Source organism: Pelodiscus sinensis, unplaced genomic scaffold (assembly GCF_049634645.1).
Source record: "Pelodiscus sinensis isolate JC-2024 unplaced genomic scaffold, ASM4963464v1 ctg36, whole genome shotgun sequence".
Lineage (NCBI taxonomy): Eukaryota > Metazoa > Chordata > Testudines > Trionychidae > Pelodiscus > Pelodiscus sinensis.
Window position 1 is genome coordinate 3,278,223 of NW_027465931.1, and position 19,819 is coordinate 3,298,041.

General features: G+C 50.4%; 1 protein-coding gene across 1 annotated transcript in view; it reads left to right on the forward strand.

Annotated features, from left to right (window-relative positions):
• The window catches only part of LOC102450345 (autism susceptibility gene 2 protein homolog), a 437,768-nt gene that overhangs the window by 330,443 nt on the left and 87,506 nt on the right, over window positions 1-19,819 (forward strand). The window contains exons 11-13 of the mRNA XM_075916845.1: window positions 6,146-6,278; window positions 15,304-15,387; window positions 18,961-19,044. Of these exons, the coding sequence (XP_075772960.1) occupies window positions 6,146-6,278; window positions 15,304-15,387; window positions 18,961-19,044 (301 nt within the window). The remainder of the gene's footprint in view (window positions 1-6,145; window positions 6,279-15,303; window positions 15,388-18,960; window positions 19,045-19,819) is intronic.

Below are 19,819 nucleotides of genomic sequence, written 5' to 3' on the forward strand. Positions count from 1 at the left end.
TTCCCTTCTCCTCCCCCTGGGTGGGGGTTTACCCCTCTTCCGAGCCCGATCCGTCGGACCGGTATGTTCCTGGAGGGTGAAGCTATTCTTTGATCACCCCTACTCTGGGCTTGCGGGGTCCTTGGTTCTTTCTCTGATTGGCCTCGAGTTTGCCTTCCCCAGGTTTCCTTCTCCCCCGGGCTCTCGGCCGCCAAGTAATCCTCCATCAGGGAAACCGCATCCGCGAGTGCCTCGGGTCAGTGCCGTCTCACCCACCGTTGTGCACCCGCAGGGAGGATCTGAATGAATTGTTCCAAGACTATTGTCTCGGCCACCTGGGCCCCTGTTCGTTTGTCAGGTTCAAGCCACCGCCATCCTAGATCCTGCAACTTTTGGGCTATCGCTCTGGAACGGGCCCCCTGAGGGAATTGCTCCGTGCGGAACCGTTGGCAATACGTTTCCGGATTGATCCCCGTCTGGTCAAGGATAGCCTCCTTGACTTTGTAATAATTAAGGGCCTCCCTATCCGGAAGACTTCTATATGCGGCTTGAGCCGGCCCGGTTAAGTATGAGGCCACCAAGGTGGCCGAATGTTCATTGGGCCAGCGGGCAGCCATAGCCACCCGCTCAAATGTAATTAGAAAAGCTTCTGGGTCATCCCCGGGCCCCATTTTCGCTAGGCGTACGGGCAATTGGGCCAAATCCCCTTCCTTGCCTGACCCACTTGTGGCGGCGGTAATTCCTGTGGAGCTTTTGAGGCCCACTTCTGGAACCAACGGTCCTGTTGGGCCTGGTGTTGGTCCGTCAATTCCCTAACCAATTTCCTCTGTTGCTCTTGTTGTTGAGCAGCATCAATTGGGTTTGCTGTTGATGGCTCTGGTGCTGGTGTTTAGCCAGCCATTCCAACAGCTGGGCCGCATCCATTTTTCCCTACCTAAAACCTATTGCTTTCCACGACCTCGAAATCCCCTTAGTTCGGGGAGGTGGGTCCTGGTACCCACATTCTCCACCATCTGTCACGCACCCCCTTTAACCTCCCTCGCCCGAGACAATGTGGGAGTGGGTCCTCACGTTAACGTCACGGAGGTCCCCGTCCCTACCTTTTGCTCTGGGCTTGTAACATAAAGGGGTTAGGTATCAGCCCATGCAGGTGCGCGTACACTAGGCCAACCTACCGCCCCACAAGCCGGGTATTTCCTTTGGGTTGGGAACTAGTCACCAGCCATCTGGGTGAGCGCCTTCACACGATCCCCCCCCCCCCCGCGCTTTACAGGCTCTCAGGGTATGTCTACACTACAAAGTTAATTGGAACTAACGGACGTTAGTTCGAATTAACTTTGATAGGCGCTACACTAGCGCTCCGCTAGTTCGAACTTAATTCGAACTAATGGAGTGCTTAGTTCGAACTAGGTAAACCTCATTCCACGAGGACTAAGCCTAGTTCGAACTTACTAGTTCGAATTAAGGGCTGTGTAGCCCCTTAATTCGAACTAGTGGGAGGCTAGCCCTCCCCAGCTTTCCCTGGTGGCCACTCTGGGCAACACCAGGGAAACTCTTCTGCCCCCCTCCCAGCCCCGGAGCCCTTAAAGGGGCACGGGCTGGCTACAGTGCCCGTGCCAGGTGCAAGCCTGCCAGCACCCAGCCAGCAGACCCTGCACCTGGCACGGCTCGAGCCAGCCACCCGATGCCCCCCAGCCCTCCGCCTCTTCCCAGGACCAGGCTGGCAGCTCTCGGGAGCCTGCCCAGGACCGCAAGAGGCGGGCACCCACCTGGTCTAGTGCAGACATCGTGGACCTCGTCCACGACCTCTGCACTAGGCACAGGAAAGTGGCCGTCTAGGGCACGAGAGCTGCCAGCCTGGCCACCCAGGAGCAGGTTGGCATGAAAATCAAGGTGGTCCACTGAGACCCCCGACCCTGAGCCCTGAGCTTAGAATGGCCGTACTGGGTCAGACCAAAGGTCCATCTAGCCCAGTAGCCTGTCTGCCGACAGCGGCCAACCCTAGGTACCCTGGAGGGGATGGACGAAAGACAGTGACCAAGCCATTTGTCTCGTGCCATCCATCTCTAGCCTTCCACAAACTTTGGGCAGGGACACTATTTCTACCCCCTGGCTTATACCACTCCATGGACCCAACCTCCATGACTTGATCTAACTTCTCTTTAAACTCTGTTCTAGTTGTAGCCTTCACAGCCTCCTGCAGCAAGGAGTTCCACAGGTTGACTCTTTGCTTTGTGAAGAAGAACTTTCTGTTACTAGTTTGAAGCCTGCTACCCATTCCTTTCCTTTGGTGTCCTCTAGTCCTTCTATTATGGGAACTAATGGAGAACTTTTCTTTATGCACCCTCTCCACACCACTCTTGCTTTTATAGAGCTCTATCATATCCCCCCTCCGTCTCCTCTTCTCTAAGCTGAAAAGTCCCAGTCTCTTTAGCCTCTCTTCATATGGGACCTGTTCCCAACCCCTGATCATTTTAGTTGCCCTCCCCTCTCCCAGCCTCTCTTCCCCTCTCCCACCTCCTTTTCCCAGTCTCCCCCAGTTTTGTTCAATAAAGAAAGATTCTATTTTTGACCACACGTTTTCTTTATTTTGTACATCAGGAAGGGGGGCTAGGGAGGGGTAAGTGGAAGGAGGTGAGGGAGGAATGGGGTACGAGCCCCCGATGGGGAGGACTGGGCTGGCTCTGCGGCTTCTCGGGGTGGAAGTTCTCCTGCAGCCCCCCGATTGCCCCCTCCCCCGGGATGGCAGCCTGCGGCAAGTGCAGCCGGGCTGATGGCCGAGTGGTGTGATGTTCCGCGTGTGGGCACTCAGGGCACTCCAAGCCAGGACTGCTTTGCAAGCGGGGCACCCCTGAGAACTGTCTGTCCAGGGTGGGGGTCCGGTCCCTTTAAGCACAGCCCTTGGCTAGCCTGAGACAGCAGCTCCACGCTCTAAGTCCTCATCTAATGCCCTGCCGGCACTGCTTCCGGCCAGCCTTAACCTCTGTTCAGGGTCCACTCTGTGTGGACATGCTAGTTCGAATTAGCAAAACGCTAATTTGAACTAGTTTTTAAGTCTAGTTGCGCTAATTCAAATTAGCTTAGTTTGAATTAACGAATTCGAACTAAATTAGTTTGAATTAGCGCTGTAGTGTAGACGTACCCTCACACACTCCACCATCGGCCCCATCCCTGGATGGACAGAGGGGCAGGCCATGAGCGTTGTGCTCATTCAGGGCTTCGTGCTATCTGTCCGTGCCAGCAGGTGGCTATTCTCTCGGCCTCCTCGTTCCTGGTTGTCCCTGATCCTGCACTCACATCTCCTGACTCTTCCGGCCGGTACTCGGGACCCCCGGCCGCAGAAGCCCCTGCCCCGGTACCTCTGTCTCCTGCTTGCCGGCCCTCCCGTCCGCCGGCCACCGCTGCCCGAGCTCTCAGCGTCTCTCCTCACCCTCACGCTCTCCCCCTCTGCTTTTCTCCTTCCTCCCACGGCTCCGGACACTTCTGCCTCGTCCTCGGCTGCTTTCCCCCGCCTCCGGCGTCCTCGGCCGCTTCCACGCTGCCTCCCGCGTCTCTGGCCACTTCCGCGCCGCCTCCTCCCCCTCAGCTGATCTCGCTTCCCTTTTAAACGCAGCGCGCGGGTCCTAGCGCATGCGCAGCACCGCCGGGGGGGGGGGGGGCGCCTGCCTCTCTCCTGGCACCTAAGGTCTCGGTGCTGTTCGGGCATGTGCGCAGGGAAGGGTTCATCCCGCCACACACAGACATATCCTTAGATACTTGAAAGCTGCTCTCATGTCCCTTTTCGGTCTTCTCTTTTCCAAGGTAAACAAGGCCAATTCCTTCAGCCTTGCCTCATACCTCATGTTCTCTAGACCTTTCATCATTTGTGTTGATCTTCTCTGGACTTTCTGCAGTTTCTCCATGTTTCCTGAAATGTGGAGCCCAGAACTGGACATGATACTCCAGCTGGGGCCTAATGTAGATGGCTCATTCCCTGCCTAGGGGACGTGAGACTGGGCGGGTTAATTTCCAATCCTCCTGTTTATTCTTTTCCTAAGCCAGGAGGGCACGGTAGTTCTGATCTGGGCTCTGCAGGAAGGCAGCCTGCACTGCCCCCTGCCTGAAACCTTGTGCAGGTGTTGAACAGCTGTCCAGCCCACCCTAGAGGTGACTGCATTTCAGCGTGCCTGAAGCAACACTGCACCAGCAATGGACAGGAGAATGGCTCCCAGGCATGGCTTGCTCATGACTGCTTCAGTCCCATTGGATGGGCCTCAGCCTCTTTCCTTCCCCTCCCCCGCTTTGCAATGGGGCTGTGGACTCTGGGGGAAGGGGGCGGAGGCAGATGTAGACACGTCTCTGTATTAATCATTCTCTCATTGAAGTTTTTAGCTTTGTAGTGAGTCCTTTTACATGGAAACTTTGTATTAAGTCTTGGTAGAATAGTCCCTGGGACAAGTGAGGCAGAGACTGTCCCTGTGGGGTGAATGAGGTGGGAATGGATAAGGCGGAAGGTGACACCTCTGGGCAGTTGCAAAGGTTGGAGAGGGGATGGAAGCCAGATCCAAGATCAATGAGCCCTGGGAAGTGGGCCCATTGAAAGGAGACTGGACCTGTGGATGCCTTGGGGGTCAGCAGCAAGGGCCTGCTCTGGGAAGCCCCCTCTTTGGAGGTGAATGTGGCAGCATTGAGACACCACCCAGAAGCAGGAGCCACAGACACTAACCGCAGATTCATGGGACGGCTCTCACAGATCTTGCACGTGCATAAGATGATAGATCTGCAGGAGGGGGGCAGTGGCATAGCGAGGGGCCCGGAGGGGTCAGTTGCCGTGGGCACCTTGCTAGGGAGGCACCAAGTTAATCCCATTCTGCTCCCCCGTCATCTCTCAGCTCACATGCTCCTACTCCGCCTGCCACCGGCAGCTGGAGCCTCCTCCCTGCCTCTCTGCTCCAAGCCCGACCCTCCTCCATCTCCACCGGCAGGTTAGTGCATGCGGGAGCCCGGCCCCAAACTGTAGGGGGTGGGGAAAGATGCAGTACTAGTTCCCCTCAGCTGTGCACCAGGTTCAGGGCCGTGCCACATGGCGGTGGGGGGGCGCAAATTTTTCCTTTGCCCCCAGGCGCATAACACCCTCGCTACGCCTCTGCGGGGAACCCCGGGAGCAGTAGCAGCAGCAGCAGCCGCCGCCGCCGCAATGCGTGGGACCGGGGAACCCTGGGAGCCGGAGCAGGAGCCGCGGCGCATGGGGCTGGGGAACCCCAGGAGCAGCAACAGCCGCTGTGTGCTGGCCTAGGGAACCCCAGGAGCAGCAGTTGCAGTCAAAGTGCATGGGGCCGGGGAACCGTGGGAGAAGCAGCTGCCGCGCATTAGGCCAGTGAATCCGGGGAAGAGCGGCCACGGCGTGTGTGGCTGGGAAACCCCAGGAGCAGTAGCCGCTGCCGCGCATGGGGCTGGGGAACCCTGGGAGCAGCAGCCACTGCACGCAGGGCCAGGGTACCCCGGGAGAAGCAACAGCTGCTGCTGTGCGTTGGGCTGGGGAACCCCGGGAACAGCAGTCGCAGTCAAAGCGTGTGGGGCTGGTGAACTGCGGGGAGCAGCAGTTGCCGTCGCATCCAGGGAAGAGCAGCCGCAGTGCGTGGGGCCGGGGAATCCCGGGACCAGCAGAAGCAGCAGCTGCTGCTGCCACCACGCATTAGGCCGCGTGGGACAGGGGAATCCTGGGAGCAGCAGCAGCTGCCGCCGCGTGTGGGGCTGGGGAAGCCCAGGAGCAGCAGCAGCCGCAGTTACCACGTGTGGGGCCGGGAAACCCCGGGAGTAGCAGCCGCCGCGTGTGGGGCCAGGGAACCCTGGGAGCAGCAACAGCTACTGCACGTAGGGCAGGGAACCCCAGGAGCAGCTGCTGCCCCCAGTGGGCTGAGGACAACATACCCAGGCAGGTGAGCTGAAGGAGATCAGGTCTCTGGGTTCTCTTGGGGCAGCTGCCAGGAGGATAGCCCCAGGAGAGCCCAGATGTCTGACTTCCCCTAGTCCGTCAAATTACCCTGTTGAGGACCACTCCGGTCCTGAGGGTGCCAGACAAGTGAGGTTCAATCTGTACTAAGCAACAGAAAACCCGAACTCTCTCTCTTTTCTCCCCATACAGAAAGGAAATGTATAATGAGATTGTTCTTGTATCATTTAACAGCAAATGCAGCTGGATCCCCACAAGCTAGACATAGGTGGTAAACTTGACCTGTTCAGCAGACCTCCTGCCCCTGGAGTTTTTCCAGGATTCCATTACCCACAAGACCTTGCCAGGCCTCTGTTTTCCACAACAGGTAAGGAGAGAATCAGTGCAATTTTAGTCCTCAGACTGGTTTAAAAATATTAGTGATTATTGGTAAACTGTACTTTTAGAACAGATCCGTCTGTTCTGCTGGGTCTTCCTATTTCAGTCCAAATGGAACTATGGGTTACCCCACAAAGCAAGAGATGCTGACAAATTACAGTGACCTCTGATAGGAACTGCTTCTTGATTTTGGGTCTATCCTGCTGGTGTTTAGTTTAGATTCTTACATGCCATATGCAGATGATCAAAAAAGAATTTTGCAAAAAAATTCAAAGTTGTTGCCATTGCAGAGGGTTTGAAATAGATCAATTTTTTGTTCTATTTTAAATTGTCTATACTGCATTATACTCACCCAAATTTGGGGGGTTTGTCTGCTGAAAACATGGTTTTCTGAAAACAAAAGATTTTGGTAACCATTGATTAAAAAAATCACAGAATCATAGAGCTGGAAGAGACCTCAGGAGGTCATCAAGTCCAGCCCCCTGCCCAAGGCAGGACCAATCCCAACTCAATCAACCCAGCCAGGGCTTTGTCAAGCCAAGACTTAAACACCTATAGGGCTAGAGATTCCACCACCTCCCTAGGGAACCCATCCCAGTGCTTCCCCACCCTCCTAATGTTGAACCTAGACCTCCCCCACTGTAACTTGAGACCATTGCTCCTCCTTCTGCCATCCATCACTATTGTGAACAGCCTCTCTCCATCCTCTTTGGAACCTCCCTTCAGGAAGTTGAAGGCTGCTATCAAATCCCCCCTCACTCTTCTCTTCTGCAGACTAAACAGACCCAAATCCCTCAGTCTCTCCTCATAGGTCATGTGCTCCAGCCCCCTAATCATTTTGGTCGCCCTCCACTGGACCCTCTCCAATGCGTCCACATCCTTTCTATAGTGGGGTATCCAGAACTGGACACAATACTCCAGATGTGGCCTCACCAGAGCCGAATAAAGGGGAATAATGACATCTCTGGATCTGCTGGCAATGCTCCTCCTAATGCAACCTAATATGCCATTAGCCTTCTGGGCTACAAGGGCACACTGTTGACTCATCTCCAGCTTCTCATCCACTGTAACCCCCAGGTCCTTTTCTGCAGAACTGCTACTTAGCCAGTCGGTCCCCAGCCAGTAACAATGCTTGGGATTCTTCCGTCCCAAGTGCAGGACTCTGCACTTGTCCTTGTTGAACCTCATCAGATTTCTTGTGGCCCAATCCTCCAATTTGTCTAAGTCACTTTGGACCCTATCTCTGTCCTCAAACGTATCTACCTCTCCCCCTAGCTTAGTGTCATCTGCAAACTTGCTGAGGGTGCAATCCATCCCCTCATCCAGGTCATTAATAAAGATATTGAACAAAACCGGTCCTAGAACCGAACCTTGGGGCACTCCGCTAGAAACTGACCGTCATCCTGACATCGAGCCGTTGATCACTACTCGCTGGGCCCGGCCTTCTAGCCAGCTTTCTATCCAGCTTACTGTCCGTTTATCCAATCCACATTCCCTTAACTTGCTGGCAAGAATATTGTGGGAGACCGTATCAAAAGCCTTGCTAAAGTCAAGGTATATCACATCCACTGACTTCCCCATGTCCACAGAGGAAGTAACCTCATCATAGAAGCTAATCAGATTGGTCAGGCACGACTTGCCCTTGGTGAATCCATGCAGACTATTCCTAATCACTTTCCTCTCTTCCAAGTGCCTCAAAATAGATTCCTTAAGGATGCCTTCCATGATTTTTGCAGGAACTGAGGTAAGACTGACCAGCCTATAGTTCCCTGATCATCCTTCTTCCCTTTTTTGAAGATGGGCACTACATTTGCCTTTTTCCAATCATCCGGGATCTCTCCCGATCTCCACGAGTTTTCAAAGATAATGGCCAAAGGCTCCTCAATGACATTTGCCAACTCCCTCAGTACCCTCGGATGCATTAAGTCTGGACCCATGGATTTGTGTACGTTTAGCTTTTCTAAATAGTTCCTAACCTGTTCTTTACCCACCAAGGGCTGTCCATCTTCATCCCATCTTGCGTCACTTAGCGCATTAGTCCGGGAGCCAACCTTGTCCGTGAATACAGAGGCAAAGAAAACATTGAGTACTTCAGCTTTCCCCACATCATCTGTCACTAGGTTACCTCCTTCATCCAGTAGGGGCCCCACACCCTCTCTGATCACCTTCTTCTTGTTAACATGCCTGTAGAAACCTTTCTTGTTATCCTTCACATCCTTAGCCAGTCGCAATTCCAATTGCGCTTTCGCCTTCCTGATAACTCCCCGGCATTCTCGAGCTATACATTTAAACCCCTCCCTGGTCATTTGTCCAAGTTTCCACTTTTTGTAAGCTTCCTTTTTGTGTTTAAGCTCACCAAGGGTTTCCCCTGTAAGCCAATCCGGTCTCCTACCATGTTTGCCTCTCTTGCTACGCATCGGGATGGTTTCTTTCTGTGCCTTCAATAAGGCTTCTTTAAAATACTGCCAGCTGTCCTGGACTCCTTTCCCCTTCATGTTAGCATCCCTGGAGATTCTGCCCATCAGGTGTCTGAGGGTATGTCTACACTACCCCGCTAGTTCGAACTAGCGGGGTAATGTAGGCATACCGCACTTGCAAATGAAGCCCGGGATTTGAATTTCCCGGGCTTCATTTGCATAAGCCGGCCGGCGCCATTTTTAAATGCCGGCTTGTTCGAACCCCGTGCCGCGCGGCTACACGTGGTACGGGCTAGATAGTTCGAACTAGCAAGCCATTCCGAACTATCTGTACGCCTCGTGGAACGAGGTGTACAGATAGTTCGGAATGGCTTGCTAGTTCGAACTATCTAGCCCGTGCCGCGTGTAGCCGCGCGGCACGGGGTTCGAACAAGCCGGCATTTAAAAATGGCGCCGGCCGGCTTATGCAAATGAAGCCCGGGAAATTCAAATCCCGGGCTTCATTTGCAAGTGCGGTATGCCTACATTACCACCCTAGTTCGAACTAGGGTGGTAGTGTAGACATACCCTGAGGGAGTCAAAATCTGCTTTTCTGAAGTCCAAGGTGTGTATTTTACTACACTCTTTTCTTCCTTTGGTCAGGATCCTGAAATCTACCATCTCATGATCACTGCTTCCCAGGTTGTCACCCACCTCTGCTTCCCCTATTAGTTCCTCCCTGTTTGTGAGCAGAAGGTCAAGCTGCGCATGGCCCCTGGTCAGATCCTTCATCACTTGTACCAAGAAGTTATCCCCAACATTCTCCAAAAACTTCCTGGATTGTCTGTGTAGTGCCGTATTGGTTTCCCAACAGATGTCAGGGTGATTGAAGTCCCCCATGAGAACCAGTGCCTGAAATCTGGAAGCTTTTCTCAGTTGTCCGAAGAAAGCCTCATCTACCTGATTCGGTGGCCTATAGTAGACATCAACCACAACATCACTGCTGTTGTTTGCACCTCTAAACTTAACCCATAGATTCTCAACAGGTTTTTCTCCCTCTTTATACTGGAGTTCAGAGCAATCGTAGTGCTCTCTTACATATAGTGCAACTCCTCCTCCTTTTCTCCCCTGCCTGTTCTTCCTGAACAGTCTATACCCTTCCATGACAGCCCTCCAGTCATGCGAGTCATCCCACCAAGTCTCTGTTATCCCAATTAAATCATATTTCTTGGACTGGGCCAGGGCCTCCAGTTCTCCCTGTTTGTTGCCCAGGCTTCTCGCATTAGTGTACAAACACCTCAGATAACCAGCTGATCGCCCTATCTTCTCCATTCGAATCAGGGGTCCTCCTTTCTTGCTCGTTTCTCTTTGCATTTCTTCCCGGTATCCAACTTTCCCACTTCCCTCAGGGTTTTGGTCACCGTCCCCCGACGAACCTAGTTTAAAGCCCTCCTCACTAGGTTTGCAAGCCTGCCCGCGAAGATGCTCCTTCCTCTCTTGGTTAGGTGGATCCCATCTCTTCCTAACAATCCTTGTGCCCGGAATATAGTCCCATGGTCGAAGAAACCAAAGCCCTCTCTGTGACACCACCTACGCAACCACGCATTTACGTCCTCAATTCGACAATCCCTGCCCAGTCCTTTCCCTTCAACAGGGAGGATGGACGAGAACACCACTTGTGCTCCGAATTCTTGGATCCTTCTTCCCAGCGCTACATAATCCGCAGTAACCCGCTCAAGGTCATTCTTGGCCATATCGTTAGTTCCCACGTGGAGAAGCAGGAAGGGGTAGCGATCCGAAGGTTTGATCAGTTTGGTAAGCCTCTCAGTCACATCCTGAATTCAAGCTCCGGGTAAGCAGCACACCTCTAGAGATTCCAGGTTTGGACGGCAGATGGATGGCTCAGTCCCTCTTAGGAGGGAGTCCCCAACCACCACCACCTGGCGTCTTCTTTTGGGGGTGGTGGTCATGGAACACCCATCCCTAGGACTATGCATCCCATGCCCTCCGGTAGATGGCGTTCCTTTCCAATTTCTTTCCAGAGAGGTCCTTTGCAAAGCATTCTCCACCGCAGTGCCTGTGGAGAGAGCCTGAAAGCGGTTACTTACCTCTACAGGAATGGGGGAGACCTGATGTGACGGCGCGTTGGGGGTCCCCCGTCTCCTGCACCCTGAAATGGCACAAACAGACTCCACCAGCCAGTGGAATTGAGGGTGGTTTATTGCTTCTCCACGATACAGCATAGCACAGATGTAATCTGGTTACAGGAACTGGGGGCTAAGAGGCCTCAGTGCCCCCTTGAGATGGGGGGATCCCAGCCCCCTCCCCAGTTCCTTCTCCCCTGCTTTCCCGACAGGAACTAACTCCCCCTCTCCAAGCCCTGCCCCCAGCCAGGGCAGCATTCCACCTCCCTTTGTTTCTCCCCATGGGGGGTTGGCTGGTTCAACCCGTATGGTACCTTTGCATAATAAGGTTTTCCCTGCTGGGTCTTGCTCCAGACAGCAGAGGTCACCACAGCCCAGCAAGTACCCCCACTATGTCATACCTGAGTTGGCCTTTTTCTTCTTCTAGAAGTTACATGCTGCTGGTTCTCTTCCTTGTCCTGCACTGCTCTCTCTGGCTCTTCTGCCTGCCGTGTCTGCAGGATTAAATGCTGCCTTCTATCGAGGAAGTCTTCATCCTCTCTGATCAAGCGTGGGGTCAACACTTGGGCCTCCAGTCCTCTTAATTTTTCTTCCAAAATGGTGACCAACTTGCACTTAGTGTAGATGAAATCCCTTTTTTCTTCCAGGAGGAAGACAAACATGGCACAAGCTGTGCAGGTAACAACAGCAGACCTATCACTATCCATACCTGCTTTCCTAGAGAAAAGATTTTAAAGAATGGGAAGTGTACCTTGCCCCCTTCCCAACTCCCTCTGAAAACTCCCTGTTAGCAGTCCCTGGTCACTAGCTCCCTAGTTGCTGACTCACTGCTTTATAAAGTCCTGGACTGCCTGATAGTCCCTCCCCCTGCTAAGGCTCATCCAATCAGCAGAGGCTTCTAGATTTCAAATCTTGATTAGAAGCCAACAGCTTCCAGCTGCCAATCACAGCACACACTCCGTGGGGGGGAGGGAAAGGGAAGAGAAGGGGGGGGGGGGGACCACCACCACACTCACAAACACACACAAGCTCAACACTCAGCAGGAAAGCCCCAAACACAACACACACTACAGACAACCACTTCCCTCAAGAGTCCTGTAGTTGCTTCTCCTTCACCTGGAAAACTCCTTCTCAAAACTCCCTGTTAACAGTCCCTGTTCACAAGCTCCCTTGTCGCTGACTCTCTGCTTTATAAACCTTTATAAAAAGCTTGAGCGGAGGTACTTTGTATCGCAGAAGGGGAACAAGCATCTCTTCTTCTTCGAGGAGTGTCTCCATGGATGCTTCACCTTGGGTGCATGAGCGCTGCTGCACCTCTGATCGGAGATTTGTGACAGCAGTGCCCACGGTTGGCTGTGCACGTGGGGTGCCGGCATGCAAAATCTGAAGCGACTACTCTGCATGCGCAGCCAACTGCTTCCTCAGTTCCTTCTCAACCACTGCCAGCTTCGGTCGCAGCTCAGCAGTTGCCCGTTTACCTCACTGAGAAGTTACATAGTTTTAGACAGTTTTACTACAGAAGTTTCTTTACTAGTTAATAATTATTAGTCTATCTTACCCTCCATAGCAATAGTTTTAAAAAAAAGTTTATTTTTTCCCTTGCTGTGCATTAGTAGACTCGAAATAGTTTAGAGAATTGAATTAGTGGTTATAGTAACACAAATGCTGAAATTTCTGTGTTTCCTGGGATATGTCTGGCTCATCCGGATTTAAGTGCATTTCGATATCTGACAGACACGCACAGTGCGTCCGCTGTTTGGGTGAGGAGCATCCCACGGAACAGTGCCCTCACTGTAAAAAACTCATGGCCAGAACAAGAAAGGCCAGAGAGTTCCAATTAAAAATGATACAGATGGAGAGAAAGACTCGGCCAGCTTCAGACCCAGAGCACACCCCACCACCCCACACAGGCAGCCATCCCCTGGAGTGGCATCGGAGAGAGGCGTTCCCACTAGGTCAAGTCCACAGGACAGTGAAAAGGCTCAAGAGCCAAAAAAGAGGTCCTATTCCTCCTCAGGGACAGACTCTTTCTCGAGGAAGCATCCTCTCCACAAGAAGACTGCCCCCGCACCCTCAATAGAAAAAGGGTTGGAAAAGCAATCAGGCAACAAAGCCAGCAGCGATAAAAGCCGCAACCCCCAAGGACAAGGAGCGTGCCTCATCAAAGACACTAGCAGAGGCAAAACACAAAGCCTCTGTGTCAGCACCAACCGCGGCACAGACAAAGCCACGCTTGGCTTCGGCACCATTCCACCTCCAGCAGCAGCACAGGCACCGGCTAAACACTTGGCACCAACAACGCACAAAAGGCAACCAGCACTGATTCAAATGAAGCGGCAGGCGCCAGCTCCGCAATTCCCGCCAGTTCCCATACTGACTCCTCCTCCACTGGTACCGCAATTTACAACAGCAGCGGAGCTCTCTGTTACATCGGTCCTGGGAACACCCTTATTTGGCACCGATGGTATGCCAAACACATCCAGATATAGCTTCTCGTCCATCCCAGCCACCTCAGCGCCCCCAATATTGATGATGATGATGATGATGATGATGATGTGCCAGCTCAGACACACTTACTGAGACACTCCTCATCAGTTATGGTGCACCTAGCAGCTATCTGCTTTTAACTTGGGCTCCAGGGCCAAGACACTCTTTGGGGACCCCATGGTTCATTGGTTTCTGAAGGGGCTGGACAGGCTTTATCCACATGTCTGTCAACCTGTTCCTCAATGGGACCTTAACCTGGTCCTGACTAAGCTCACAGTGCCCCGCCCTTTGAGCCTCTGGCAACCTGCTCCCTGCTGCACCTCTCCTGGAAGGTGTCCTTCCTGGTGGCTATCACGTTGGCCAGGTGTGTGTCCAAACTGAGGGCTCTCATCTCAGACCCCCCTTATAGTTTTCTTCAAGGACAAGGTTAGGCTACGCCACCATCCCACCTTCCTCCCAAAGGTGGTGTCTCATATCCATGTCTCCCAGGACATTTTTCTCCCAGTGTTTTACCCCAAGCCCCATGCCTCTGGTAAGGAACACGCTAGATGTTAGAAGAGCTTTAGTGTTTTATTTAGACAGGACAAAGCCCTTTTGTAAGTCCCCACAGCTGTTTGTGGTGATCGCAGAATGGCTGAAGGGGCAGCTGGTCTCTGTGCAGAGGATCTCCTCATGGATCACTTCCTGTATCAAGGAGTGCTATGGTCTGCCAGATCCCTCCCTTACAGCCCACTCCACTAGGACACAGGCCTCCTCTACAGCCTTCGTGGCTCAGGTTCCTATACTGGATATCTGTAGGGCCGCCACATGGTGTTCGATCCACACCTTTGCTCTGGTTCACCCTGGGTAGGTGTGATGGTGCATTTGGGTTTCCCCGACTCCTGCACCCCCGTAATGGCACGAACAGACTCCACTAGCCAGTAGAACAGAGGGTGTTTACATCTGTGCTGTGTCCTGGAGAAGCAATAATCTGGTTCCAGGGCAGGCCCAGGATGCCTCAGCCCCCCTTGAGATGGGGGAGACTGGGCCCCTAAATCCCAGGCCCCCTTGCTTGGGCTTCTTCCTCCATGATTCCAGACAAACTAAAACTCTCTTCCAGCCCTGCCCCCCAGCCAGGTGCTGGTTTCCACCCCCCTCCCTGGGAGGCTGAGCCTGAGCGTCTGGGCAAATACACATTTGAGAGAGTCAGTGAGAATCTCCCATCACGGCACAGGGGGACCCCCGGTCACAGAGCAGACAGCACCCCCACTGTGCCACAGTAGGGCTGTACTCCACTCCCTGAAAGGTTAGAACTCTGACCCTACCTCCTGGGGTTTCTGCTTTGGAGTCACCTAAGTGGAATGGACATGAGCAAGCACTCGAAGAAAAAATGGTTACTTGCCTTCGTAACTGTTGTTCTTAGAGATGTGTTGCTCATGTCCATTCCAAATCCCACCCTCCTCCCCTTCTTCTGAGTAGTCCGGTAAGAAGGAACCAAGGGGCTGGAGGGCCAGCCAGGGTATATATTAGCTGATATAGCGGCATCACTCCAGGGGGCTCCCCTGCTGGCCCAACGGGTACTGCTAAGGGAAAAAACTGCCGACAATGTGTGCATGCAGTGCACGCACCTAACTGGAATGGACATGAGCAACACATCTCAAAGAACTACAGTTACAAAAGGTAAGTAACCATTTTATCATGCTACACAAATCTTTTATAAAAAGGCATCAAAGCCAGAGTTATTACAGAGAATTGGCACACTTTGATGCAGGATTGTACATTCACTCTTTGCCTTGCCCTGATTTAGGGGACAGGGAAACATAGTCTGCCTGTTGTTCAGTGTCAAGTGGTGTTCTGCCACTTCCATGGTGCTTCAGTATGCCGTGTGTGTGTGTGTGTGTGTGTATATATATATCTACCTATTGTACTTGATGGACAGGAGCATCGGCTTTTCATATTAAAACGCCCATCACTGGACTAAAACCAGATCACTCACTTGTTGTCACAGGTTCTGCACATCCAGCCACCACCCCTTTTGGACCCTCGCCTCATCATAGCAGCTTCCTGCCTACAAGCCATTTGGCAGGTAATTGTAAGTAAACTCTGCTATCACATTTATTGTTATATTTAATTCTCTGATCAGCAGTGTCTGAGATACCATAGCACTTAAAGCCCCACAGGAAACACAAGCTACCCTAGGAATCTTCCCCCAGCACACCCTTTGTTTTTCCATCTCTAACTTAGTTCCTGAGGTCAACAGGATTAGTAGATCCTTTCCCTGCCAATGGATGGAGAATTTTAGGGCTTGTCTGTGCTGCACTTCCATCATTAAAACTTTTGTCACTCAGATGTGTGAAAAAACACCCCCCTGAATGACAAAAGTTTTAATGATGAAAACCACAGCTCTGTGGGCAGGAGACACACTCCCAGCAATGAAGCTACTGCCCTTCATTGGAAGTGGTTTTATTTTGTTACCAGGAAGCTCTCTCTTGGCGATAGTGGCTACACTGTGCAACTTTCAATGGCGCAGCTGTGGTGACACGGTGTGGACATAGCCTCAGAAGGGTGGAATTCCATGAATGATAAGCCACTGTGCATACTCACTTATATCTTAGATGTAGAAGGTTTATTCTATTCTGTACAGTTAAATACGTGTGATGAACTCAGAGAAACAATAAGAATTTTTCATTAGATGGGTAAATAATTAGGTGGCTTATCAAAAGGTAACCAAAACAAAGGGATAATTTAGCATTTCCAATCATTAGCAAACTATATCTCAAACAACAAATAATTTAAAATGGTTTTCTCCCACATCCCTTCTCACTTTCTTTTTATTAGAGCTGTATGAACAGTTATCTAATAGACTTTGCTTGCTTTTTTGTTCCCTGATTGGCTGTAAGTAGACCCTGATTTTCTAAAATCTCTGCATTCTAAATTGTACACAAAATTAGTTTTTCTTGTTCAATATAGTGCTTATGGGCAGTTGATTATACCACTCAAAGTTCTGGATGTGTTGGTTAGTTTTGATGATAAAAGGTTTTTCTATGCATGATGGTGTTCAGGAATAACACCATGGCTATGTCTATACTGCAGCCTTCTTCCGCAAAAGCTTATGCAGATGAAGCATGGAGTAGAATATCACCGTGCTTCATCTGCATAATTAATTAGGGGCCGCTTTTGCACAAGAGGCTTTTGCACAAAAAGGAGCTGTGTAGACAGCTCCTTTTTGCGCAAAACCCTCCTCTTGCGCAAGAGCTGTTCTTCATGGAAAAAATGAGGAAGAATGGCTTTTGCGCAAGAGGGGGCTTTTGCACAAAAAGGAACAATCTACACAGCTCCTTTTTGTGCAAAAGCCTCTTGTGCAAAAGCAGCCCCTAATTAATTATGCAAATGAAGTGCAGCAATATTCTACTCCACACTTCATTTGCACAAGCTTTGGCGGAAGAAGGCTGAGGTATAGACATAGCGTATGTATCTTTCTGGTTTTCACGTAATCCACTACCAAAATAGATTAAGATTTTTTTTTGGGGGGTGGATTATGTGTTATCAAGCTCTTGCACTCATCCAGTCAGTGAACAGAATATGCACTATGATGACCTGTTTAAATCAGATTTCCAGGGCAAAATCCCCATGGTAACTTTTAATTTTCTCCAACACAGAGTTAAAATTCATGGCTACTGCAAATGAGTCACTCTGATATTCAGTACAAGAATAGAGTGCAAACACAGTCAGAGTCAATTAGTGTAAAATTCTACTTAATGTATTTCTGGAAAAATTTGTACTGTTCACCCAGCTCTCATATATAATTTAAGATGTGTTAGGTCTGGACAGAATTTAATGGTAGCAGTGTAGTGAGGGAACTTAATTCCTTGGCTTAGCAAGGCCTTAAGACTGTGGTCTACTTTTACACTAGTAGTGAGTGAGGATAAAATGTCCTCTGAGCCTTTTTCCCCTAAAATTTCCCAACTGTGGTTACTGCCATAGTTGTAGAGCTAGTGCAGGTCCTTCTCTGGCTCTTTAACCAACAGCTTGTCTAATCTGTCTTGGAGCAGATCTAAATAGCCAGGTGGCTGGCACACAATAGCCCCTAGTCTACACTAGTGCCCCCACTGTTGCTGTGACCAGTGGTTCTGTAGAAGGAATGTTAGTGCAAAAAGCCCAGGTGCATAGTTGCTGTAGGAATGGATGTCTGTAATGATTCACTTAGGATTATGTCTGTGAGAAGGTTACACAGCAGACAATACAGAGGTGCACACAAAAGTGATAGTGAAACAAAGTGACCTCTCAGGCCACTCACCAAGATGCCTGCAGTTCCCATTTCAAGGCAACTGAAAGACAACAACAACAAGCAAAGAAAATTCATTATCAAAAAGTATCATCGTAATAAAGCTGTCAGGCCCCCTGCTTGTTAGAATGGCTTTGTGTTCTGGTTCCTTCACTTTCTAATGCTGCCAAAATATCAGCAAGCAGCAGCAGTGTGTGGTGTCTGTGTCTGGCCTCACCCTCTCTCAGGTGTAGGCTTACAAATGCAGGAGCCTTTTGTTATCTTATACAAAGGGTGCTGCGTTTTGTCAGCTTTGTTTTATATTGATGTCTATACTGTGACATGGTGCAGAACCCAGGGTAGGCTGGGAAAGGGGCTGGAGAGCAAATCAAAGGATACTCTTATGTCCTGAAAAGTTTTGTGCAAGTGTTGCATAAATTGCTAGGTTTCGTCCCCTTGGAGGCTAGTCTGATTTACCCCAAGAAGAGAGTCACACTTTCAGGCTGGGTCCAACTCAAGTTTATTGGTTGCAACCAAGGTACGGCTAAGGAACTCAATGTTCAAATCAGAGCCGACCCCCAACATCTCATATGCAGGGGTTTTTATAGGGTTCACATCCTTCCTGGTTTAGGTGCCTTAACATGATAGGTTACTTCATTTTTGACATTTAGCATTCCTATAGGTCAGGTTAATTTTCCAAATGAGGTTAAATACAGTGCCTACTTGCTGACTTTGCGGTTACAGCTGTGTTACATTCATTCACTTTTGCTGAACAATGGGCGAGCCATATCTCCCTTTTTCCTTTCCTGCTTGAGCCGGTCACAAGTTTAAAGGATGTGGAATCTATCCATATCTCCACTTAACAGAAGACTGGTTTCACTTCCCCTCGTCTCCTTATTATAAGTTATTACCTGTGACAGGCCTTGACCTTTGTCATGTCTTACTCCTATACAAATAGCAAATATATCTAAGCATTAGCAATGTATGTATATTGTACGTGCCCCTCATAGGGGAATCAATAGCTCCGGGGGATTTGACTTCCCTTTTACACATCACAAGGCCCACTTGCACCAGAAGACAGTTTACAACTCTTCATTGCCATGTGGATAGCATTGCAACTTAGCTGAAATTGAGTAGCAGCTCCTATTAGAATATCACTTGCAGCTCCCCTCTGGCATACAAAAGTTTACTACAGTGTCTGTCTGTGTAGTAAGCACTGAATCCCTTCTCTGTTTTTTAACATGTTAGGAATTTCTGTGCAAAGAACTTTGCAATAAGGAGGGTCATCTTAAAGTCTGACCTAATCCTGCTTGGATTCAGAGCATTCAGAAGGGGAGGGGTGTGTTTCATTCTCCAACATTCTTGGCTAAATGCCTGCTAAATCCTTGTTTGCCTTTCCAGATCCATTTAGCAGGTCAAGCACCTTCAGCGGCCTTGGGAACTTAGGCAGCAATGCCTTTGGAAGATTAGGCAGTCATGCTCTGAGTAAGTACTGGCTGGGTTAATGCAGAAAAAACATCCCTTCCAAAAAGGCCACATGCTAATATTTACAGCAGCTGGAGGTAATTTAAAAAAAAAAGTTATTTCCTAACCTCCATTCTCCTATCTGAAAACACTGCACCTAAGATTTCCAGGTCTCTGTGGTGGGAGCTTTTCTGCATGTCACGCCTATCAGTAGTCATGCTTCTGCATCTCTTCACAGCTCAAGATTGTGGCCTTCTGTGCTCTTAGAGGTGTCAGAGTGTGAAACTCCACTGAGCTCTGCTACCCTACTGGCACGTAAAGTGACATCCTTCAACAGTAAAGACTTACAGTAGAACAGCCATTGATACCCTAAATCACTGTGTAGACTTACCCTCCTCTGCCAACTCCCACAGTTTGAATTTTAAATTCCACATACAGAATTACTTTCAAGTGAGATGTACTTGGCAGACACATGTAGGAAAGTATGCATGTGCAACTCATACAGACCTGGAGATTTTTTTTTTTAAACCAATCCAGAATTCAAGTGACTTATCATGCTAAAAGGAATGTGTGAACCACAGCCAAGCTCGGGTTTTAAAAAAAAAATGCAACTACACACCACCTCTGAGTCTGAGTCCTCACTGCAGGCAGCTGATTTTCCGTAACTGCCTTGCAACCTTTTAGTTTGGCAGTGACAGGAGCTAGTGAGTATTGGTCATGCTGATGGAGAGAGAAAGAGAAGCTGGGCAATTCTGAATCATCTCTTGTGGTGTTAATGTTCTCATTACCTTGCAGG